We start from the raw sequence: 22,703 nt of genomic DNA on the forward strand, positions 1-22,703 counted from the left end.
GCAGTATCTGGGTTGATCCCACAAGCATAACAGCTTGAATTCACACAAAGACATTCATGCCAGTATTCAATGGGTTTGCTTCATTTTTCTGCAATGTCAGAGTAATTTTCTTTTTAAAATGCACTGTGTAAAATAGCATGTTTGGTTACCTAATAAAGGTTCTGAAAGCCACAGGGTTTCTGTTAACTTCAGAAAATTTTATTCACATTGGAAAAATATCTAATAGAAATAATTTATTGCAAATGTTTACGCTGATTACCTGCAGTTTTCAAGTTGCTGATGCCAATTAGACCCCTGACGAAATGACTTTACTACCACTTCATTTGTTTTTCCCTTGTTACTTACCTGGCTGAAAATAAGGCAGCAGCAGGTGCTGTCCCACTGCTTCAGGCAGAGCAACCCGACATACACTAGACCGAGTAAAAGTCAGCCCTGAATGTGAGCAAGGCTTTGGCAACACATGTTACAAAGGCTCCTGAGTATGAGGCCAGTGCTGAGGACATCAGAACAAAAGTGTAGCTCAGCTATTAATGGTCTGTGTGTGATTCAGAGTTAATCAAATAAAACCTTTCAAATGTGAAACTCTGGAGTAGCAGAGAGTCTAGGGTCGTATAGGCTCTAAAAGCTGGATTGCCTTTTGCTGACAGTGAAACCATATCCTCACTTCTGTGAATCGCTGCAAAGGAAGGACATTGGTGGGCACTACTGTGTAGTACCTTGGGGCCATTTGAGCTCTCTGTTGAAGGCAGGAGGTGTATTTGTCTACATTACAATCAGGTGCCTTCATTGGAAAGGCCCTAAATGTTGGAACAGGTATAAAGATGCTTTGAAGCCCCATTTTTTGAGATTGAACATGCTCTTTTGCTCTAATAAGAGTCAATTTACAACAGCTCCCCTAACCTCACCTCTACTCCAGTCCTTAATATGAAAATAATATTTTTTCTTCCATATAACACAAGGTTGGCAGATAGAGTTGTAATTTTGTTGTTGTTGTTGTTGTTTAACAATAGATAAAGTTTAAACTTCATGCCTCAGCAGTTTCTTGGCCATATGCCTACGAAAGGGGCATCCTTGTCCATGGAAACTGGAGGTGTGACCAGCTTCTATCATTTAAAATCAGAGAAGTGGTCAAAATGCACCTTACACCAAACATATTTTGTGCCGTATCCATCAAAATTATTTGGTTTCTGGAGAAAGACTGAAATTTATTTTGATTGATTAGTTGAACTGGGGAATACAACCTACAAGCAATAACTCCTTTTAAGAACTTGCTCAGCTAGGCAGCAGTTGGGCAGACCTGTTTTAACAGAGATGTTTACTATTTTGAATAAACTCCAGAATAGGAGTATTTCTTCCAAAATCTGACTGCCTCTTTTATTAGCTGAATAGAATTTCTGTTATTGTTTACTGTTTGGTGGCCAATGGTAATAAAATAAACAAAATAAACAAAACCTCCTAACTAAATGAAAAATTACTTCTATGCTGTTACTTTAAGTATTACAACTACGATAAATCCATTTTCCACAGTTATATTAGTTCTGGAATAGTGTAAATATTAGGGACTTATTTCTTTTAAGATCTGCTTCTTAAAGACTGCATTTCACAAGCACAATCTAAAACATAATTACATCTTTATTGTCAAGAAAAGGAAAGCCTTTTCACATTCTTATAGAGATTTTGTTAGCGTATGGTTTTAGCTGAAACTATCTTATCTGTAAATAAATTTCAATTTTATGGTTCCAGTTATATCACTGTCCCAAATTTAATCTATTCTTAAAAGAATTGCTGTCAGAAAATACAAATAGGTATGTCTGTCTCTCTCTTGATATATGTACAACATCGTGGGAAAAAAAGAGATAACTTTTACAAATGAAGGAATTTTGTTATTTCTTTATAACAAATCCCTTTATGATTTTCAAGTAAATTAATCCTTTAACCAAATGGCAACTCAGCCAAGCACACAAAAAATGTTTGATGGTGTCATACCGTCTCCATTCCCTACATGGACAGTGCAATATTCCCCAAAACCTAGTTTAGAGGTAAGAATGTCATATAGAACAGTGTTAAATGCCTTGCACAAGCCCAGGAAGATGACATCTGTTGCTGTTCCCTTATCCAGCAATGATTCATGGCTTCATCATAGAAGACCACCAAATCTGTCAAGCATGATTTGCCCTTAATGAGGCCATGTTAGCTGTCACCAATCATCTTGTTTTTCATGTGGCTTAGCATAGTTTCCAGAAGGATCCTGCTCCATGATCTTGCCAGGCACCGATGGAAGTGATATGCCTATTATTGCCCAGTCTTCCTTTTTTTCCTTTTTAAAAGCAGAGGATATATGTCTACTTTTCCAGTCACTGACAACTACAAGTCTTCCATAATTTCTCAAGTAAAGTGAATAACTTAGCCGCCTCTTCAACCAGGCCTCTCATCAGATCCCATGGACTTGTGCACCTTCAGGTTCCTTAGATGCTCTACTACAGTGAGTTTTCTACATTCTCCCAGTCTCTGCCTTTGCCTTCTGCATCTCAGGCAGTCTGTTTGGCACACTTGCTGGTGAAGGCTGAGGCAAAAAAGTCATTAAAGGCAAAAAAGCCTTCTCCATGTTCCAGGTAACCAGGTCTCCTTTTTCTTTCTGGAGGGACTGAAAAATTTCCCTAGGTTTCTGTTTATCACCAACATATCTGTAGAAGCCTTTTTTGTTGCCTTTGATGTCTCTGGCCCTATTAAAGTCCATCAGGGCTTTAGCTTTCCTGATCTGATCCCTGGCCTCTTGAACAATCCCTTTTTATTCCTCACCTGGAGGAATTGCTTTTACCACTTGTCCTTGCTCTCACCCTCCATAGGCTTTTTTTTCATGTCTGAGTTTGCCCAGGAGATGCCTGTTCATCCACACAGACCTCCTGGTATATTTACCAGGCTTTCTCTTCATGGGGATAATCATTCCTGAGAATGGAGAAGGTGATCCTTTAATACCAACCAGCTTTTCTGGGCACCTCTTTCCTGCAGGGTTTTATTCTATGGTACTCAACCAAGCAGATCCCTAAGGAGGCCAAAGGCTGCTCTCCTGAAGTCCAGGGTAGTGAGCTTTATATGAACCTTCCCTGCTTTCCTAAGGATCTCAAACTCCATTTTGTGGTCCTTGCAGTCAAGGCTGCCCTCGAGCTTCACATTTCCCTCCAGCCATTCCTTGCTGGTGAGCACAAGATCCAGCATAGCACCTCCTCTCCTTGGCTCCTCTATCACTTGTAGAAAGAAGTTATCATCACAGCATTCCAGGAACCTCCTGGATTGGTTATGCCTTGCTATTGTCCTTCCAAAAGGTGTTGGGGTAGTTTAAGTCCCCCATGAGGAACAGGCTTGTGAGCACAAATTCATTTTTAACTGTCTGTAAAGAGCCTCATCAAAACTTTTGGGACAGGGAGAGGTTAAGAACTAATTCAGAGAGAAATTTCCACTTTGAGAGCACAGGGCACACTGACCCCTCTTTGTCCTATTCTGTGATTAGCACCTGTGGGCCGATGCCCACCTTACCATGAGAAGTTTGTTTCCCACCAGGATTTAAACTGAGAATCAAGAGGCTCTCTTCTGGATCATAAAACTAAGTAACTATCCCCAGTTAAAATCTTTCAGTAATGAGAAAATATAATTTTAAAAAATAGAATTGTTTATCCAGACCAGCTACACAAATTGTTTACCACAGAGAGATGAGGGCTTTAGTCCTTTAACTCGTGTTCCTTATCTGCTTGCATGATAAGGAACATTGAATTGATCATTGAAACACGGCTGTAATTATTCTGGTATGATCCCTCTACGAGTTGTTCTTTTATTTAGGAAAAATATTATGTGTGAGCTGTGCTTTGAACTGGGGCAGAGTTCTCCTGGGATGATCGTGTAAATAAACATACCGTACAGGCAGGAGTTCCTTGAAATGCATCAAAATTAGCAGTCAGGTTTCAAGCAGTAACAAAAGTCCTTTGAGCACCTCATGGCTACTCCTGCAGATTTTGTTTTAGCCAGCTCAAGGAAGCTTACAGCTCGCTGCAACCTCAGCCCTTCCCAATGGCCTGAAACATGTTCAAAACCAAATTCATATCACATGAATCCAGATTTTTAAAATAATGAATATAAGAAATTTTAAGACTACAAAATAAAGGAATCTCTGAAATATAACTTTTCTTTTTGCCTCTTTTGACCGATGTGTGTATGTGGGAAGGAGTGATAAACTGAAGCCAAGAAGAGACTGAATATAGAGGTAGATTATTCTTTTGGGAGATAATAATGCAAAACAACTGTGGCTCTGGAGTAATGATAACTTGCAAAGCTTATTTGTTTTGAGGGGAGAGATTTGACAATTTTTGAAATCTCAGATTATTAACTATTCTAAAAAGATTTATCTTTTTATTTCTCTCACCGCTATGCTTTACTTCCTTCATAAACATGGAGTGAGTAGCTGCAGGGAAAACCAAAGCATACCTAAATTTCCGGCACCAGAGGTAAAACTGTGGTCAGTCTTTTAATGTGTGTATCTTTAAGAGGGGGTCTTATTCGGTGTTCAGTCCAACCACATAAAGGCCAGACACTTCAGCCAGCTTGCCACTCTGTTTTTATTCCAACTCCAAAATTCTGTGGGAATCAGATACCTTCTCATGGAGTTAAAAAGCAATTTATGTGTCAACAGGAGCAGGTTTATCCCATGCATATCTTCATCCCAATACACTTGGATTCTTGACCAGGACAGAATCCCATGCCCTACCTCCAGGACACTTGCTCCCAAGCTGGGCCATGTGGGACCTCATTGTTGCATCCCCTTTTGCAAGCTATGTCCCTGATGGTATCTGCCTGCTGAGGCAGCCCAGTCTCCTCATCCCTTCCCTCATCTCTGCTGCAGTCACTGACACTTGTTTTTTTATTCTGATTTATTGATGCTTAACCTTGCCACAAGTGAAATATTAAACAATTGAACAGAGCCATCATTATCATCCTGCAATGAAAAAGTCTGAAATTTTACATAGACTTCCTAAAGAGAGACACAGAAAAATAAACCCTAACTCTCCAACATAAAACAGAACTCTCCAGAAGGGGTATCTTCCTGTTACTTCAAGCAGAACTTTCTGATAGACTGGATGTTTAGAAAACATATGTAGGAAAGAAGCTGTGCTTGACTTAACTGTCATCTTAGTGTTCATTTTGTTTCATGTCAATGTCATCTCAAGTCGTTAATGAATGTCGGAAACACTGACGTTGTGTTGGACCATACCTGTGATCCCTGTCAGTGAAACCAGTCTGTACAGGCCACTGCTCTGAGCTGAATGAGAGAGATACTCAAAGAGAGATACAAATTTTGGATCTGCTCTTGTAGAATCTTGACAATGTCTTTTTCTGTGGTGGGTTTCCTTGAAGCTACAAGAGCTTAGGTTTTAATCTGTCTTCATCTTTGACTGGAAACAACTGCCTACTTGATTTAACAAAGTTAAATAAATGAGACCTGAACATTGTGTACACAGAAAGTTTTCTGGTGATGTTGCTAATGAATGGGAAGCTTTCTCAGAGGACATAAACCGACTGTTGCTTTTTTCCCCAAAAATCATTCCTGATTGGGCCTCCGTCTGAACAGCTGCAATTTCTGTTCCTGTGAGGTTTTCAAACAGACAAAGCATGAGACCTTCCTGAAGAAGCTATCTCCAGCTGTCATCATACCCATCCCTCAGGTCACTTGCCACAGACATGCCTTCTCCTTGCATCTGTAGCTCCAGTTGCACATGGCTCACACTGAAGATGTTCCTTGTCATGCAGGCACACAGCTGAGATGCAGCCCTTCCCAAAGTGAGCACAAATCATGCCAGCTATCTCAGTCTTCCTTCACCTGTTTCTGCAGTCATGTGGCACTGTGTTACATGCTCCTGTCTGCTCTGTTGCTGTCCTGAATGTGTGCTTTGAGAAAAAGCAGTGGCTATGTAAATAGTCAGAATAGCTGAAGGGCAGTCAAATGGACCTGCTACAGCAAGCAAACAAGGGGGAAAGATAATCTCTGCAAAGTCTTTGGCTGCCATGATTTCAGGCTTATAAAAGTGTCCATTGTTTATTTTTATTTCCTTATTTACTTGCATCTTTTATTATTTATTTTCTAATCTCCTCATATGTACCCCCTTTATACCCACAGCCTGGTGGCTCACTGGTGCTGTAGCAAAATTCTGTTACTCCAGGAGCTGTAGGGGAAAAGGAGACATGCTTTTTGAGGACAGGCAGAGCAGCAGTTCCTTTGGTGAGCCAACTGCCTTGGATATCCTGGCCTCAGTGGTCTAATACAGTAAGGATTTTATGAAAAGGAGAAACTCAGGCAAATTACCCATACCTGTGTGGCTGAGAAGAAGCTTAGGAAGAGGTTATGCCATCAGTCTCCAATACTTGGTCACAAAAGGTTGTCAATTACAGTGGACAGGTCTAAAAATTATGGGAAAAGTTAAGTTTATGTGTTTTAATGTTCTGTGTGATTAATACACATTAACTGACTGTTGTACAACCTTTGCAACTCTTGGACTAAATGTAACCTCCTTAAAGAAATTTTTTAAGACATCACTTCCTTAAGATATTTCTAAGAAATGTTTTGTTCATTTCCTGAACAAAGAATAACAACAACAAACTGACAACTCTACAGGATAATGTTCAATCTTCTTTAAAAACATGCTGTTTGCTCTTGAGCTGGCTAAGCTTTACCAGCTAGGATACTTTTTGGGGTTTTTTCCCCAGCATCACACATATGAAAACTATGACAATGTGATTCAAGTAAAGACTACAATAAAGCTGCAAGTTTTTCAGCTTGGCTTAATTCCCTAATCTGGGCAATGCTTGAATCATATCCATCTATCATGCAGACATGCTCCTTGGGCTAAAACAAGTGTCTTAGATAACTGGAAAGGCAACAAAAGGTTTTGCTACTATATAAAACCAGATCATACCAGCAAGCTGCAAATGGCTGGTTGTCCGTTCCAGGGAGAGTCATACCATACAAGGCCGCATCCATCCTGCAGCAGAGCAGAATCTCTTGTGTTTGCTGAGGACCACACCTCTCCTTTGTTCTGCAAGAGGATTCTCTCACAGTGAAAACCCACGTAGGAAAACTCTGCATCAGTCTGAGCAGAGGCAGACTGTTTCATTTGCCTAATGGAAAATTAAATACTACAGCCTTACTCAGTAATACATTCCAGGAGGCTGCTTATTTCCAGATGGACTTACCTGTCATACAGTTTGTGTCTATAGCCCTGCTCTGTATTTGCATATTTGCATGTTTATGCACAAATGGTTAAGGGCATCTAACATTAACATGCCCACTCACACTACAGCCGTGTGAATAATTTTTTTTTTTTCCATTTTTTTTGAAAGGCAAGAGAAGGCCTGCTGGCAAAGGAACAAGTCTTTCTAGAATCTCAGTACCTCATGTCCCAGTGACCTCTTTGCTAACGCTGGCAACAGTGCTGTGCATCAGCAGGCCAGACCCAGACATGCTGGGTGGCCTGTACTAGCTGGGTTAGAGCCAGGTGGATGCTCAAGTGACACAAGAATACAACAGCAAGAAATGCTGTGTTTGGAGAGGAAGAAGGCTATACAGGACAAAAGAGGAATCCCAGAGCATTTTTGACAGCAATCATTCTTGCACTTGTGTCTCTTACAAACTCAATTTTATCAACCCAGGCAGATGCCTGGGAGGATGCACAAACAGAACAGGCTTTGCTGCTCTGGGAGGCTTTCCTTCTTGTAGCTGATCCATTGAGTGACACAGGGGCTCCAGGTACCTGCCAAACGGCAAAATCCCACTCACTGCTGCATCCAAAGCTCTAGATCTGCCTAAAAACCTCACCCTTTTTGTAACAAGGTAACTTTTTGCAATGCAGAGAACAAATCTGAAATGCAGCCAGTTACTCTAGCATCCCAATGGGAGAGTTTGGGGGTAGCATCTGAGTCACAGATGTGACGTGCAAAAAATGTTCATTGCACTCTTTTAGTAGGCATGGGCTGGTTATATGTATGATTTGAAGAACCAACCTTTTTGTGTTCATGTTTTTCCATGGCACAAATACTGAATGGATAGAGGGAGAAAATAATTTCATATTAATAAGTAGCTTCAGCTCTAAAATGTTAATGCCTCATGGTCTTCAACCCACAAAATGCAAAGACTTTTGGCAAAACTTCAATTTGGCAAAGATTTCAATAAAAGTGACTTTGATTTCAGTGGAATTACACTAGGGATCATTAGTGGCTGTTTCTAGGGCACAGAAGACCATAATTACCCAGAATAGTCCATATCCAGAAGTGTTTCACAAGAGCAGGCACATTTACTGGAGGAGGCTGTCTTGGGTCAACTTTTGACCTTTGTTTCTTCTCAGGATTATCATCTTCCTTGAACTCAGGAGACAGAGGAGTACTCCACTTCAACAAGCTTTGCTTTTAAGGAGAGATAGTACTAATTGCCCCTAAACATATGCAAGTTCAAAAAACACACAAAGCTTATTTAAGGGACTACCTCAAAAGGTAGCAGCACAGCAAGGACTGGGCTTTTTCTCTTGTCATAAAAAGTCATGATAAGTCTGGCAGATGCATCTGGGCCTTAGTTTAAGACACTGTCACACTATATGTAGGACTGCAAATTATTATTCTTATGAAAAAAGTTTATGGAAGTTGTTTCAAAATTGAGAAGACTGATGGTTAGAACTAATCAACTCACAAAACAGGGAGTGAAGAGGTGGCATGGAGTAAGCATAGTGATTTATGAAAAGGATGCTAAAAGGTTTACTTGCTGTAATAAAATGTCCTCTGATACTTAAACCTTTGATGCAACATTAAAGCAAAATGCAGCACTAACAGTAAAGGTTCTCTTTGCTTATACAGTATTAATTCTACTGTGTGCATTTGAGAAGCTATGCATTATTTCCATGCTAGCACTAAATGTAAGCAGCTTAAAGCCCTCAGGCTTCACTGTCCTGAAGCATGCAAGTGGAATAAATGTAAGCATGTAATAAATGTTAGCATGTAAGATTGCAATGCACCACTTTTATCTACCATCACTGTGTCTGCTGCATTCAGACATTTGGCACAATTTCTTTCTGTCCTGTCCAACAGTTGTTCACTTATTTATGTCCTCCCTATGGTCTGTTCACATAACTGGGACCTGTTTTTTTCAGATTTTGCATGATGCAGATGTCAGTTGGTTTTCCTATGCTTGAACAAACTAAACAAAGTGAAGCTGCAAGTTATTTCTACAATCCCAATTCTCAGTTCTGTGCAGAGAAACAAAATCAACTGAGAGCACTGGCAGCTTAGAGGATCTCAAGCCCAGTGCCCTTTCCACTTTAGTAACAGAAAGCCTTTTTAATGATGTGATCTAATTTCTGCTGCAGGACTTAGCCCTGAAGAAATTGTTCTCTTGCAGTAAATGAAGGATTACTTATACCAGACAGTACATAGCATAGCTGCTGCTCTGTCAGTGAAGGATTTCTTTCTGAAACAACAACATATTCACTGTATTCACAGTAGTCACAATATTCACATATTCCAGTATGGCAATGACCAGTACAAATACCTGTATTTTTACAGTAGTGTATGTTGCCACTCTCAGAGCTCTTTATCATTTGGACAATATCTAATCATACAGCACAGCTGTAGTGCATAAGAAAGCTTTCAAATGCAGAGAGGAGTTAAATCTCATAGCAGACAATGAAGGAGAAACAATGCTGAAATACTGTCTTGTGGCTGTTTTAATCACAGCTGTTAAGCAAATGCACAATATTGTTGAACAGGAGTGGCTCATACAGGAACGTATTTCTGGGTTCCATCCTCATGCAAACCTTATTTTAGCACACTTGGGAAGCACCTCCTATTCTTCCTGGGGTAAGATTTTGCGAGATTTTTTTAAGAAGCATAATCCAAATTTCATAGCTATAGAGGACAGATGGTAGCAAACTCTCTTTTGTTTCCAGTCTGCATCTGGCTCTGGTTTGCATCTGTCTGGGTTGCTTTGATGTGGGCTGTCTAATATCCAGGAGCTATGCCTGAGTATTCAGCACAGCTCTACCATCGCCTCACTGCCCACCCTTGGTTTCATCGTATGTACTAAGGCCTTCCCTACGTGTTTGTGTTGAAAATGCCTCCTTGGGAAATGTTTGCTCAAAGCAGGTGAGAGATGCTTCCATCCCTGCCCACTGCTTCTCTCCTACAGCAGTTATGTGGCCTGGAAGAAAATGCTTCCCGCACAGCAGATGTGTGACCAGCATCCCCTGGTGTATGCCTGCCTGTTAGCCTATTGTATCAGCAGTGAGTGCATAAATACACACAGCCTCAGCAGCTTGGCAAATAGACTCTATGCAGTTTAAGAAATACATTTATAAATGTTTCCATTTCTCGGTTCTCTTGTCTGAATTCCTCAGCATAGTATTTAACAAATGTCTTAATTCTCATCTTAAAAAGGAGAGCTAGAAACATCAAAGCTTTCAGTTTTCCTGTTTCAGATAAAATATGCTGACATTTCACCCGAGGGAGGATTTTTAGTAGATCATAGCATTCTTGTCTCTAAATATGTCTTTTAAAAAGCCCATTGATGCTTTCCAGTTTCAAATTCATGCTATCAATAGGTTAAAAAAAAAAGGCTTAGGGGGAAAGAAACCATGTGATTTTGTAGCTTAAGTGTTTCATATAAACAAAGACCAAAACAAAGGCTGTACAAAATATCTTACTTTTAGTGTACAGCAGTTGTACTTAAGGGACTTGCTTCTCTGTGTGAGCATCAGCACGGAGACTCTGTAAAAGCACATTGAGAAAAGCCTCAATGCCTCCTGGAGGAGAGGAGTTACTGTTAACTTAATGTCTTCAGTGCCAGTGCTGTCCAAGCAGCACTTTGTCAAAGCCTTTATTTATTTATTTATTTTTGCTGGAGCCATATCTGAACCAGGTTTAAAGCAGAGAATGCTGTCATCATCTTTAGAATTTGGTCTTTAGAAACTTAGGAGTTTTTTTCCAACTGAGTGTCAGTCAAGATTTCTGATTCAAGATCACAGCTGAGTAAGATGCATGCAACGTAGTTCCTTGTGCAGCTGGTCCACGTTTGAAAGATAAGGCAGCAATTTGCTAGAGAGCAGTCAGCCCTCACTAGGCTTTGCACTGGATCTAGCCCAGCAGGTACCTACTGAGCTGTGCTATTGAGACTTTAAAGGCCAAAGCGCACACTGTTAAAAGTTTAGCCTCTCAAGACCTGTAAATCCATCTTTGTGTTGCTTTGTTTCTTCATACATGTGATGACTTGAGAGTCCTCTGCTGAGGGGACATTTCTATAGCATGGTGAGTTTGAACAAGGTGACGAAAACTCTGGCTGGTAATCAGCTCAGCTGAACACAAAAATTTCACTACCAGCACATGAAATGAGGCAGAAAGTACTAATAGATGGTAGTGCCACGACAAGGAGTAGCAAACTGCAGAAACTGTGGCTAGAGATAGCCACTCATACTGTTTTGGCAACTAGCAACTTGGAAGCCATGAGCAAAGCTGAATTCATCAAGGTAAAGTATGTCACTAGCATCAGCAGGTTGAACATGGCTGCATGGGACAAGAGCATGAGACCTTTTCTGTTATGCAGAAGTCCTAATTCACATAGAAATCACTTTAAATCCACCTAGACATCCTGTCATGCACAGCACAGCTAAAAACAGTGAAAGCTTGAGTAATTTATAAAGTATAATTTGTGTGTACATTTGTTATTGCTTTATGTCTGCTGCCTTACTAAAATCTAATTGCCTGACATCAAATAGGTCATGGAGAGACAAAAATAGTTTGTGCATAGATACTATGTCTATATATATATACACACACACTCAAAAGCTAGCAAGAAAACCTAGTTTGTCATGTCAAAAATGTTTCTATTTTAGGCAAGGTTTGAAGCTTGCTGTTGGTGGTAAATGTTTTCGCTTTATACGTAGTTTGCACAAGTCAGGTTCTATTCCAGCAACAAGCATGGCATTCAAAAGACATATACAGCATGTTTGGGCTGCCTCTGAAATCCAGCTTCCTTGAACTGATGATTTCCTGCTTAACTCTTCTTTGCAGAAGAGGAGCTGGTTCCTTGAACTAGCATTGCCAATCACTTTGCAAATTCAAAACCAAGCCTCCCCTTTACTAATCAGTTAAAAGGGAAAGTTTGGATAGTCCCCTAAATTACCATTTTTTCATCCAGCTCAATTTCCTTGTTGCCAAGGGGCAAAGTCCTGTTTAGCTTTGGGCTCCTGGTGTTCCTCATCCTATCTGCTGCATTCCTCTGTCATATTTAGACCAGACAAGGAACATAGGCTTGTGAGCTGTGTAAAGCATGGCTTTTAACTAGTCCACCTCCCCTGGTGAACTACCCTGGATAAGCTGCAGCTGGATTAAACGAGGTGAGGTTGTAGCCGTATTTTCAGTGCAGAAATCTCAACAAAACTCCCAGAAATAATTCTGTTGGGTGAAGGATATTGATGCTTTTTGCAACAGTGTTGCTGTGTCCTGGCAACCCTTCCACAGTTTCTGAAAGACTTTTGTCCATTTGTTCTCATTTTTGTATGCTGAAGAGATGATTTGCATGCTCATGTTTATGTATACATGTGCCTGTCTGTCTGCCTGTAAATATATGGAAACACATGTGTTGTATAAATAGAAAACATCTTTGATTGATTTAATAGGAGAGTAATTTTATACTCCATGAAAAACATTACATTTAGAGCACATTGATCTTTTGTTTTTAAAGCTTTAAAAACTTTATGACTTTAGTCCTTCTAGCACATTATTTATACTTTATTAGTCACAAGAAATCCACACTTCAGTTCAAAAACTTCAGTTCTTCCAGGACTTGCTGATTTGCTCATTTTAAACTCTTGGTTTTATTAGGAACTAAAAAGAACTTCATGTTAAGGCACTGATAGTAAATAAACTGTATACTGTGAAACTGACACTCCTCAATGTGAAAGACCTGACATCTAAATAAACAGCTGATTGTTTGGCTGTTATCAACTGTCTGAAGCAGTAAGCAGAAATTCAGTGGGGACAAGCTAATATTCATAAACAAAGACAGCTTCTTCTCAATCTTCAGATAGTTTTTGTTCAGTCTATACCTAAGATACGGGATTTTTTTACATTGCAGTCAAAAGCTCTTCGGGAAAAATGGCTGCTACAGGGAATTCCTGCTGGCTCTGCAGAAGAGGAAGAAGCCAGAAGGAAGCAGTCAGAAGAGGATGAGCTGAAGGTGAAAAAGCTGGAAGAAAACATACACAGGTAGGGACAGCTTCCTTTAGCTTTGCCTAAGAACAGTCACTCCCATGAAGGCTGGAGATTTTCCTTGCCCAGGTCCCCATCTCTGGCAACAGCTGATGGCAGCTGTCCAGGCAAGACTGTAAAAGGCAGTCACACATACAGCCAAATACACCCAACATTTGTCTCCTGGACGTCCATGTTGTTCAAGATGAGTCAGTGTGTTATCTTTTGTTTAATGGACTTTTATGGATTTCTTTCGTGAGGTAGCTAAACAGAGGGCCAAGTTCCCCCTTCAGGTGCATGTGTATGACTTGATCAAAACCCAATAGATTCTCCATTTCTTTACACCTCCTACAGCCAAAATGAGTTCGAAGAGGGAGAGCATCCTTTTGCACTCACTTCACTGGTGCAAATGACTTCTTGAAATGCACCAGCAGATGCCACCAGCAGATCAAATACTTCCTGCTTTCAAAAGCAAGGTTTGTGTGTTAGAGTGATTTCCTTTTATCAGTTTCCCATTGTAGTCTGAGTTGACATTTGTCCTCTTTTTTGTTTTTTTTTTCCTTGTTTCGTTACTAAGCGCTCTAAAGGAATAAAAGGCTCATAAGGAAAGTGATTTTAATCCTCATAGGGCAAATTCCAGGGCTGCTTCTGCCATTTAGGTTATGTCAATTTAGAGTTTTTTCAACTGGCAAAAGCTGGTGAAATTTGGCAACACAAATTTTACAAATACATCAGCTGAGGCTACTACAGAGAAAGGGGAATAGGACCAGCAGTCCAAAGGTTGAGGTATTAACTTCATATCTGGTGAACTCAATTTGCCTTATGGCAGGTTTCTTGTGAAATTTCTTGGAGAAGTCAATGAGAATGTTTCTCTGGGGATATAGACAAGCAGACCTACCCTAAGCCCGGATAATGCTAAATAACTGCTATGTGGAAGATATTGATCAGCATGAATGTAAGAGTTACCTCGTGCTACTGGTCCTTGTCCTGTGATTCATGTTAATTGAAACTGGTCTGAGAATGTGTATTGTTCTTTTATGTTTGTGGTAGCAGAAGGCAAGAAAACTTTTTAGACTTCATATGATATCTGATATTTTACTTCATAAATTAATACTGTAAATGGAAAGAATACATGGACTGTGCTTCAGAAATATGTACTGTAATACATATTTCATCTAGTGCTGAAAGATGCTAAGTGCCCTGACCCCATCCAGCAAAACATGTCAGAGTGGCTAATTTCAGCTGAGTGACAGCCTCACTAACAAACTTAACTTCCCTGTTGTCTTTCTAAGGGAATTCCAAAGCCAGTAAAAAAGTATTTTAATTTAAATGAGAAAATATTACATCTGAACTGTAGAGATTAGACAGCAGAGGTTGAGGTCATTAATCTAATTACTCTTATATCCATGACAACATGGCATATCCAGAGCCCATCAAAATAGGCTAAGAAGGTAAATGGCTGTAGAAGGACATCAAGCACATTATGCTGAGGAATGAAGTAGAATGGATTCATCCTGAAAGTATTTTTCTTGCTGTCTGTGCACTACATTTTCCCTCCACATTCCCAGGAGAGAATCAAGGGGGTGGATTACAGGGAGATTGTTCATCTGTTCATGTTTGCAGGGAATCAGTGGCCCTTTGGAGGTTCACTCTGCACTATCAAGGGGAGCCCTGTAAAAAAGCCCAAACCCTGTCAACAAAGGTGACAGAGAACAGACTAAGCTGGTTCATGAGGAGGATAGAAAATTACTTCAAGACCAGCCCTAAAGCTGATTCCACAGGACCATAAAGCCACTGTGCTATGCAGCTTACATATTCATTAGTGTCACACTGCATCATATGGGCAAGCACAGAGCAGCTGCAGAATCAATATGTCTGAGAAAAAGTATTGGGACACACATACTGGAAAAAAATACAAAAATACATAATATATTATTAAAAATATATCCTTTGCATTTCCTTTTGGATCAGGATGAAGCTAGATTGTGAGGAACAATGTCCAGCACCTGCTGGTAGCCAGTATCCATGAGCCTGCTTTAAGAATGGGAATTCATCCCTTTTCTCTGGCAGCAGAGCATCCCATCATCATGACAGAAAGCACCATTTCTTCTACACACACTGAAGCAGTCAAAAGGGTTCCTTTCTCATACCCCTGCTTTTACTACATGAACTGCTGTGGTACAAGAGAAGTATCTGTCGTTATTTGCAGGCCAGCTGTACCAGTAGGTCTGAGAATCTCAGTGAACTGTGGTCCTTAGAAGAGAAAACTGAGAGTGTTTGAGGCCAGACTAGCATTCCTAAATGAGAATGTAGCCTCATGAAGGTGGGCTTGTGTAGCTGGTGGGCTCATGAGGATGTGTGCTGTCCAGAAAAGACCAATGCCTTTTGGAGAAACAGTAAAGCTAGCACTGGGTTTGTGGATGGTCTTTAAGGCCTTTCACATCACACAAATTCTTTGGTTGGGCATTGCTCACTCTAGATCAGTTTTAAGTGACTTTCTCACTAAAATAATATGTTTTGCAAGATGTAAACATGCTTCTAATGCTTATTCTTAAGATAGTGTTGCCAGTTCTCCTTTGTGTGGGAAGTGTTTAATTTCAACTGAGGCAGTAAAAATGCATAAGAGTACAGACTGCTTCTTATTTATTAGACTTCTGTGCTATTTTATCATGATACAGGAAATCATATACTTCAGCTTGTAGCTTGCAAGGATATGTGCATGACTCAGCTTAGACATGAGTAAGTGTAATGATTTAATGAGCTTCCTCATCTGCAAAGGCATTTTGAAGAAGAATGTCTACATTACTCAGCATTTTTGTGCACTTCATGTTAAGCAGTGGAAAAAATACCAGCATCAAAAAAAGAGGAATAAAACAGAACAAATAATGAAATGCAAATAATTTAATGCTATTATAATGCTGCTAGTTAACATCAAGAGGGCATAGAAGTACACAATGTACATATAAGTTAAAAAAAACAAGCAGTGCAAGATTAGGACGCGATGCTGGCATATGAATAGTGTAACTGTGGATTACAGGCAGAACAGTGATTTGACAGCTGGGATCAGTTTAATATGTTTAGAACCCTTGTAACCAAGAATGCAAAGTGAAAATCGAGGAGTCAAAAGAGCTGAATGATTTTGGTCCTGGATTTCCAGCACTCCTCATTGCCTGACTTCAATCTTCAGAAAAGCACAAGGTGCCTCATGTAAAAATCCTTTGTCTCTTGCATTTCTTTTAAAAAAGTGGTTGGTCCCGTTGACCTAATGGACCTAATGGAACTTAAGAAGACGGAACCCTTTATTCAACATTCATGGAGTCTTTAGTGGACTGGATGTCTGTCAGTAGTGAAATAATGTTGCTAAATGTTTGAAACCTGGCAGGAAGACTAGTGGCAGCATTGTGTCAATGTCAGAGTGAAGCCAGACATGAATATCTCTTCACACAAACTTTGAAGTTATTTAGTTTTTTTCGTATGAAGATCCTGGGACAGTGGTAGAGGGAGGCAGATATTTCTGAGTTATCTTTCCCATTGTTACAAAGTACAGAAGTGATCCCGTTTTTTGCAGCTACCTTAGATTTGAGTAAATTATAGTAAAGGAGTCAAAAATTAATTAAAAGCATTTCCCCTCCCTTAAACTTATTCTCCAAATCACAGACCTGAAACATATTATTTGGGATAGCATTGATAGAGATTTCCAGTAACTTCCACAGACATACCTGTGATAGTGTGTTGTAGGTGAAACAAATGCTGCAATGTGTTGCATGCCTCCCATTGTTTGGGGTTTTTTACCACATGACGGTCTGGGTGTTTTGCAGCAGTGAATGGAAAGTTGGGATTTGACATCTGGATATTATACAGGTAATGTCCACAAAACAGAGCAGCCCACTCCAAGCCTACTATTCCTTCACAGCATTTCAAATGCCCCCAAAATTCTTTTGTTATATTAGATTAAATTATAGCTCATAGCTGGTGGCCTGTGTTTACTGCAAAAGATGAAGGGTTTTTGTTTCTCTGAAGCTTTTGGGTAGCATGGAAACAAGGAATACTCTATATCTCCCTGCTTGATGATGAACACTTGCATGAAGTACCAGGACTGGACTTACTGTCATTCCTGGACTAAAGAAAACCATGAAATAAATGTTCAGCAGAGTGGCATATCCCTCCAGTAATCAACAGTGCATTTGTTCACCTTGGATGAGGAGGTGCCCAACAACTCCAAAGAGTGATGAATTATTCTTTTAGCCATTTTGGACATGTGGACCAGGCAGACAGTTTAAACCAGTGGATTCTGGATCCCCAAAATGTACACGCAAGAGCCACTTGTGGCACTTTGGTGCTGTGACAGCTCTTGCAGGTGAAGCAGTGCAGGAAGAAGCCAAGGAGTAAGCGGATCCCTTGCTCTTTGCTCAGGACTGCCCAGCTGTCAGCACATCCAAGGTCCTTATGCTTGCAAAAGCCCTTTGGGGTTGTGAAATGCTTCACCTTTCTGCATGCTGGTGATAAGCCTTTGCTGTATCACCTCTAGGAGAAAACTTTTCCACGGTGGTCCAGCACGGAGGGAGAGCTCCAGTGCTAACGATGGGAAAGTCTGTGCTTTGGCCCATAGGGCATGAGCTCTGTCCTGGGGCAAGCACACCCTTGATGGTTGTTGCTATCTTGCTGATGTGGGCAGGTAGAAAATGTATGCAAAAAATCCCTCCCTCCCAGCAACTCCCATCTCAGAGTGCTGAACTGAAAGATGCCTAATGAAATGAAGTGCAGGAGAAGCACAGCTTCCAAGAAAAACACTTAACCTGAGAGACCAAAATAGATGCTGTCTGTAAGCTTGCATGACGCAAAATAGATGCTGACTGTAAGCTGAGTAAAAGCTTACCACCTCTCCCAAGCAAAAGGTGCCTTGGCTGTGCACTCTCTTGTTCTACTGTCTTTGGTCTCTGTCTGCTTACCAGTATTAGGCATAAGTCCAAATCTAAGTGGAAGCAGATGCAAAATATTGTAGAAATTCTTCAAATATGGCAGAAACATTGTCTTCTCCCATTACTGCAATTGAATTTTACAGGTAAATGCTTAGATTTGAGTTCTGTTAGATAAGCTGCCCTAGGCCATGAGAATAAAACCCTCCCCAAGCTGATTTGATATGCAGAAAATAAAATCTTAATATATCTTATTAATAGACTATGAGTGCCTAACAGATCTGTGATGCCAGATGAGGTCTGTGCTAAAATCTCTTCTCACTGAAGAGTCCAGCATGTACAGATTCATGGTTCAGCTGAGGTTGTTGCAGCTGCTGCACCTTTAGCATTTTCTCTCCTTCAGGCATCCATTGTTTCATTTCTTTCTAATGCCAATGTTTGTTTCCTGCATCTTCTTTCCATGATAAAAACCTAGTATGTTTCAGACTGGGAACTCTGAAACATACTTAGTCTATCTTGCACTGTCACTTATAGTCTTTCCATAACAGAGAGAGAGAGAACTTAAGACAGATACAACTGCACTCCTTCAAGAGAAGGATCATCTGATGTCAAAACCAGCTGCCCAGACCTCCCCTGTAGCAGACAGTGTAAGCTGGGACCAGAGCTGCCATAAACCTCTCCCTAGCCAGGTCTCAGCCATTTCCCTTCAGTCTTAACCTCCAGAGAGATGTGAGCAGTTCCTGAAATTATGCTAGTGCAGAGAACAGTGTGTCTTATTTTGCAACTTCACATTGATGGCAGATGGAGAAAATTATCAGGAGCATTGTTATTCAGCATTTTCGGCTTTTATGTAGACAGCCAGATATAGGCAAGCCTTCAGTCCACCTCCATACGCTTCCCATCTGAGCAGTTCTGTTGGGTGAGCTCTGTAAGAGTGAACTTGCAAGAATATCTCCTCATGGCCATGTAGTGTCTTCAAATTCTGCTCACCTTGTGAGGGACTATCAAGCTTTCTGCACAGGAGTAGCTGTTCATCCCCAAGCCTTCTGTCTAGCTCTCCACTAAGACTGATCAACACCAGCTCTCATGTGCTGCAGGTCTGCAGATTCCAATTTCAGCAATCCCTCAGAACGGTGGTTTCCAAAAGAGCACAACATTCACCTCCCATTGTGCTCTTGATGGGGTTTATTTATTATATATTATGCATTTCTTAGAAAAACAGAGACCAAAACAAAACCAGACAAAAAGCCTAACAACCAGGAAATTACAGGTTTTCAAAGGAACCTGTTCTGCAGTGTGATTAGAGAATTTCTCAGAACTCGCATGATGATGTAAGAAAAGCAATGAGCTAGGGTTGCTGGGTGGCAATGGATTTGAAGTTTTTTCATATGGTATAATATATTCAGATGCAACACTTAAAAAAAAGAAACAACAAGCTGACACTAAAAATAATAACACAGCTTACTACTTCAGCTCTGAAACTCAACTCAAAATAGTAGAATGCCATGCCAGTGCCTTAACAGTTGCTTAAATGCTGGTGTTCTGAGTTTAATAGTAGCAATCTCTGGCTCTTCCACAACTCCTAGGCATTGCTACCTCATAATAACTTAATTATTCCTATGCATCTTACAGAATAGAGAAGAAGATAGACTCTTCAGTTGGAGTACAGACTCCCTCCATACCAGCTGTGTCTGCTCTCCTTAAATATGTGTACCATATATGGATCTCGATAAAGACACCCATTTGCCTAATTTGAGAGCCAGATATAAAAGAAATATAAAACTCTGCCTGTACATAGCAAAGTATTTTCCTCCTCTAGTGCTTCTGACACTTCACTCATGTCAGTGTGCTATAGATTTAGAGACATACTCCCTGAGAACAGAAGCAGGCTGTCAAGGTGTCCTGGCTTCAGCTAGGGTGGAGTTAATTTCTTCTCATGGTGTTTCATCTCCAGCTGGGCTTAAAACCACCACACAAGGATGCATCTTTTAGGCAAGATAACAATTGTAAAGTGCCATCAGTTTCTACATGAGTTAATACCAGCTCACATGCTTCACCCTCTTGTGAAAGGGGCAATACCTCTAGGTCAGGTTCAGCAAGAAAAATGCAATTTCAATAACTGCAGCCTTTCAATAAAATGGACATTTTGTGCAAGGCTGGGTTTCTGCTGCCATACTAGATGAGACGTAGTGAAATATTATCAGATGAAAAACTCCTGAGCCTCCTTGGCTTTAACACTTCAAAGTTAAAAAGTGCACATCTCTTAATGTGATGGGGTTAGCCAGGTGGGGAAATCTCTTCCTTACACATGCATTATCTTATGTATTGAATCACCACTGATGCAAAGCCATCTAGGATCCTCACACCTCTTTTAAGCCTAGTAAAACTGACAGGGGTTTCCTGAAGCAGTGAACTGTGTTATAACATGAAGTGTGGGAAACTGTTGAACTTCATTAGTCCGAATTAAATATTAATCACGATCCAAATGGGACAGTTACATGGAGTAAAACAAAACTGACCAGAGTCCATTCTTTTCCTTGTTATGCTTACTTTTGTTGGAGTTGTCTGGTTGGTTTACTCTCCTTGTATGCCAGCCCTAACACAGCGTAGTACAGGTGAAACAGCTCCTTACACACAGTTGGTTCATATAGCACCTGGTAGATGACAAAAAATAAAATTGTGGAAATTCTATAACAGGAAGACAAGTTTGTGTGAAGGTAACCAATTTGTGCACAATCCATGGACATGGACATGACAAACCAGGAGTGTATTTAGAAAGAGAAGGCAGAGAGTTAGGCAAGAGCATGAATTTGTTTTATTGCTTTACAGGATCATTAGTCTCTCTCCAAATTAAATCAGAGGACTTCTCTCTTCCCTGCCAAACCACTCTTTATGTGCTGGACATAAAGAGACCAGAACATCCAGTGTGTGTGTGTGTGTGTAGATAAAATTCTGAGGTCAGGACATGCAGTGTACATGTACACATGCTCACACATGTGGTCACAGAGCCAGGGAAGACACAGGTGCAATTCTAGTCCTCAATATTCCATTCTCCCAGAGGGCCAGGTTCATCCTGTTGAGATCTAGGAGCTTAAATAAGTCACCTACGTTGAATCACCATCTCATTTGGCCCCCCATGCAGTCAGTGAGGGAGCAACATCACCTCTGTGGCCTGTGTAAGCCTCTCTCTCTCTCTCTCTTCACTTCACGTGGGTCAGTTAAGTGCCTCAAGGGCAATGTGTGGAATTCAAGCCTTGATGTTTCTTCCTGCACAGGCACCCTCTACCGGGCCTCTGGGCACTACCGTGATGCAAATATTCATCAACATCATTATTTACGTGTCTGGTGCATCATCTGTTTATGACATTTTTTGTGGCACTTGGTGCCATGATCTAGTTGAGGTGTTAGAACATGGGTTGGACTCGATGATCTTAAAGCTCTCTTCCAACCTAGAAATTCTGTGATTCTGTGATTCTGTGACCCCGGGCTCTGCCCTGTCACTCTTGCTGATCTCCAGCACTAACACGTTCTTCTGCAGAGCTGGACTAGTGCTGAGTAGGTGGAGGTGGGGCAAGGTGCAGTGTCTGGAGCCACCCAGTGGGCATTGGTAGTCTGAGCCTTGATTTTAAAAAATCCGCACTCTGCAAAGCATGTCAACTTCCCTGTAGGGTGTTTTAACTCCTGCAGTAGGTGAATCCTAAGGCAAAAAGTAAAGCAAATCCCCATCCTGGTCCATTGGAGGCAAAGACTGGATGTGCAGTATGGAATCCTGATTGATAAGAAAGGGGCACATGTAATGAATTTCATTTAAAGAATTCACAGTTAAAGAAAAAAGTCCCAAGGCATGTTCAGGCATGCTCAGGAACAGACAATAATGGGCTTGCACATGTATCATGGTCTCCCTTTAAAAATGCAAACAAGCTGTAACAGAGAAGCTCAGTGCATTCCGAAAAATCTGTAGACATCCAAGAATACAACCGATGTGGTCAAAGTAACAGCAAGGATCATTCAGAGCGCTTGGACCAGCATGTTACAAAGGTAAAACATGCTCATTGCCATGCACAAACACAGGCTTGTAGGTTGAAATGGTATATGGCTCTATAGGGTAAGATATTGAGGAATCAGGCCCCAGCACCAGATTGCAGTAAGAAGTCAAAGTACAGAACTGACTTGGTATGACATGTGCACAAGGGCAGCAAAACCCATGGGGGAGAGATAGGGACTGATAAGTGGAGGCAGCAAGAGACTTTACACAACATATCCACATGGATTAAAATAATTTAAAAGTAAGACTTGCATGGCATCTGCTGTGACCTGTGAGGCCACAGGGGAAAAAGGACTTAACAAAGATGTCAGGAGTACTTTCAAGCAACAGAGGAGGGGAAGAGAAGGAGGAAAGAAGGAAAACTCAAAAATTCTGCAAAACCAACAACATAAAATATTAGTTCAAGGTCTGATAAAGCACAGCTCTACCAGGGATTTCCATGTAATCAATACCCAGAGCTGCAACTAGGACTC

At 40.7% G+C, this 22,703-nt stretch overlaps 1 protein-coding gene across 5 annotated transcripts in view; it reads left to right on the forward strand.

Annotated features, from left to right (window-relative positions):
• Positions 1-22,703, forward strand: part of PALM2AKAP2 (PALM2 and AKAP2 fusion) — a 267,192-nt gene that overhangs the window by 51,954 nt on the left and 192,535 nt on the right. For all 5 annotated transcript variants that reach the window (XM_071424436.1, XM_071424440.1, XM_071424433.1 and 2 more), the window contains one exon: positions 13,157-13,287. In XM_071424436.1, the coding sequence (XP_071280537.1) occupies positions 13,157-13,287 (131 nt within the window). The remainder of the gene's footprint in view (positions 1-13,156; positions 13,288-22,703) is intronic.

The sequence above is a fragment of the Agelaius tricolor genome, unplaced genomic scaffold (assembly GCF_023055355.1).
Source record: "Agelaius tricolor isolate 1412-34295 unplaced genomic scaffold, bAgeTri1.0.p SCAF_4, whole genome shotgun sequence".
NCBI lineage: Eukaryota > Metazoa > Chordata > Aves > Passeriformes > Icteridae > Agelaius > Agelaius tricolor.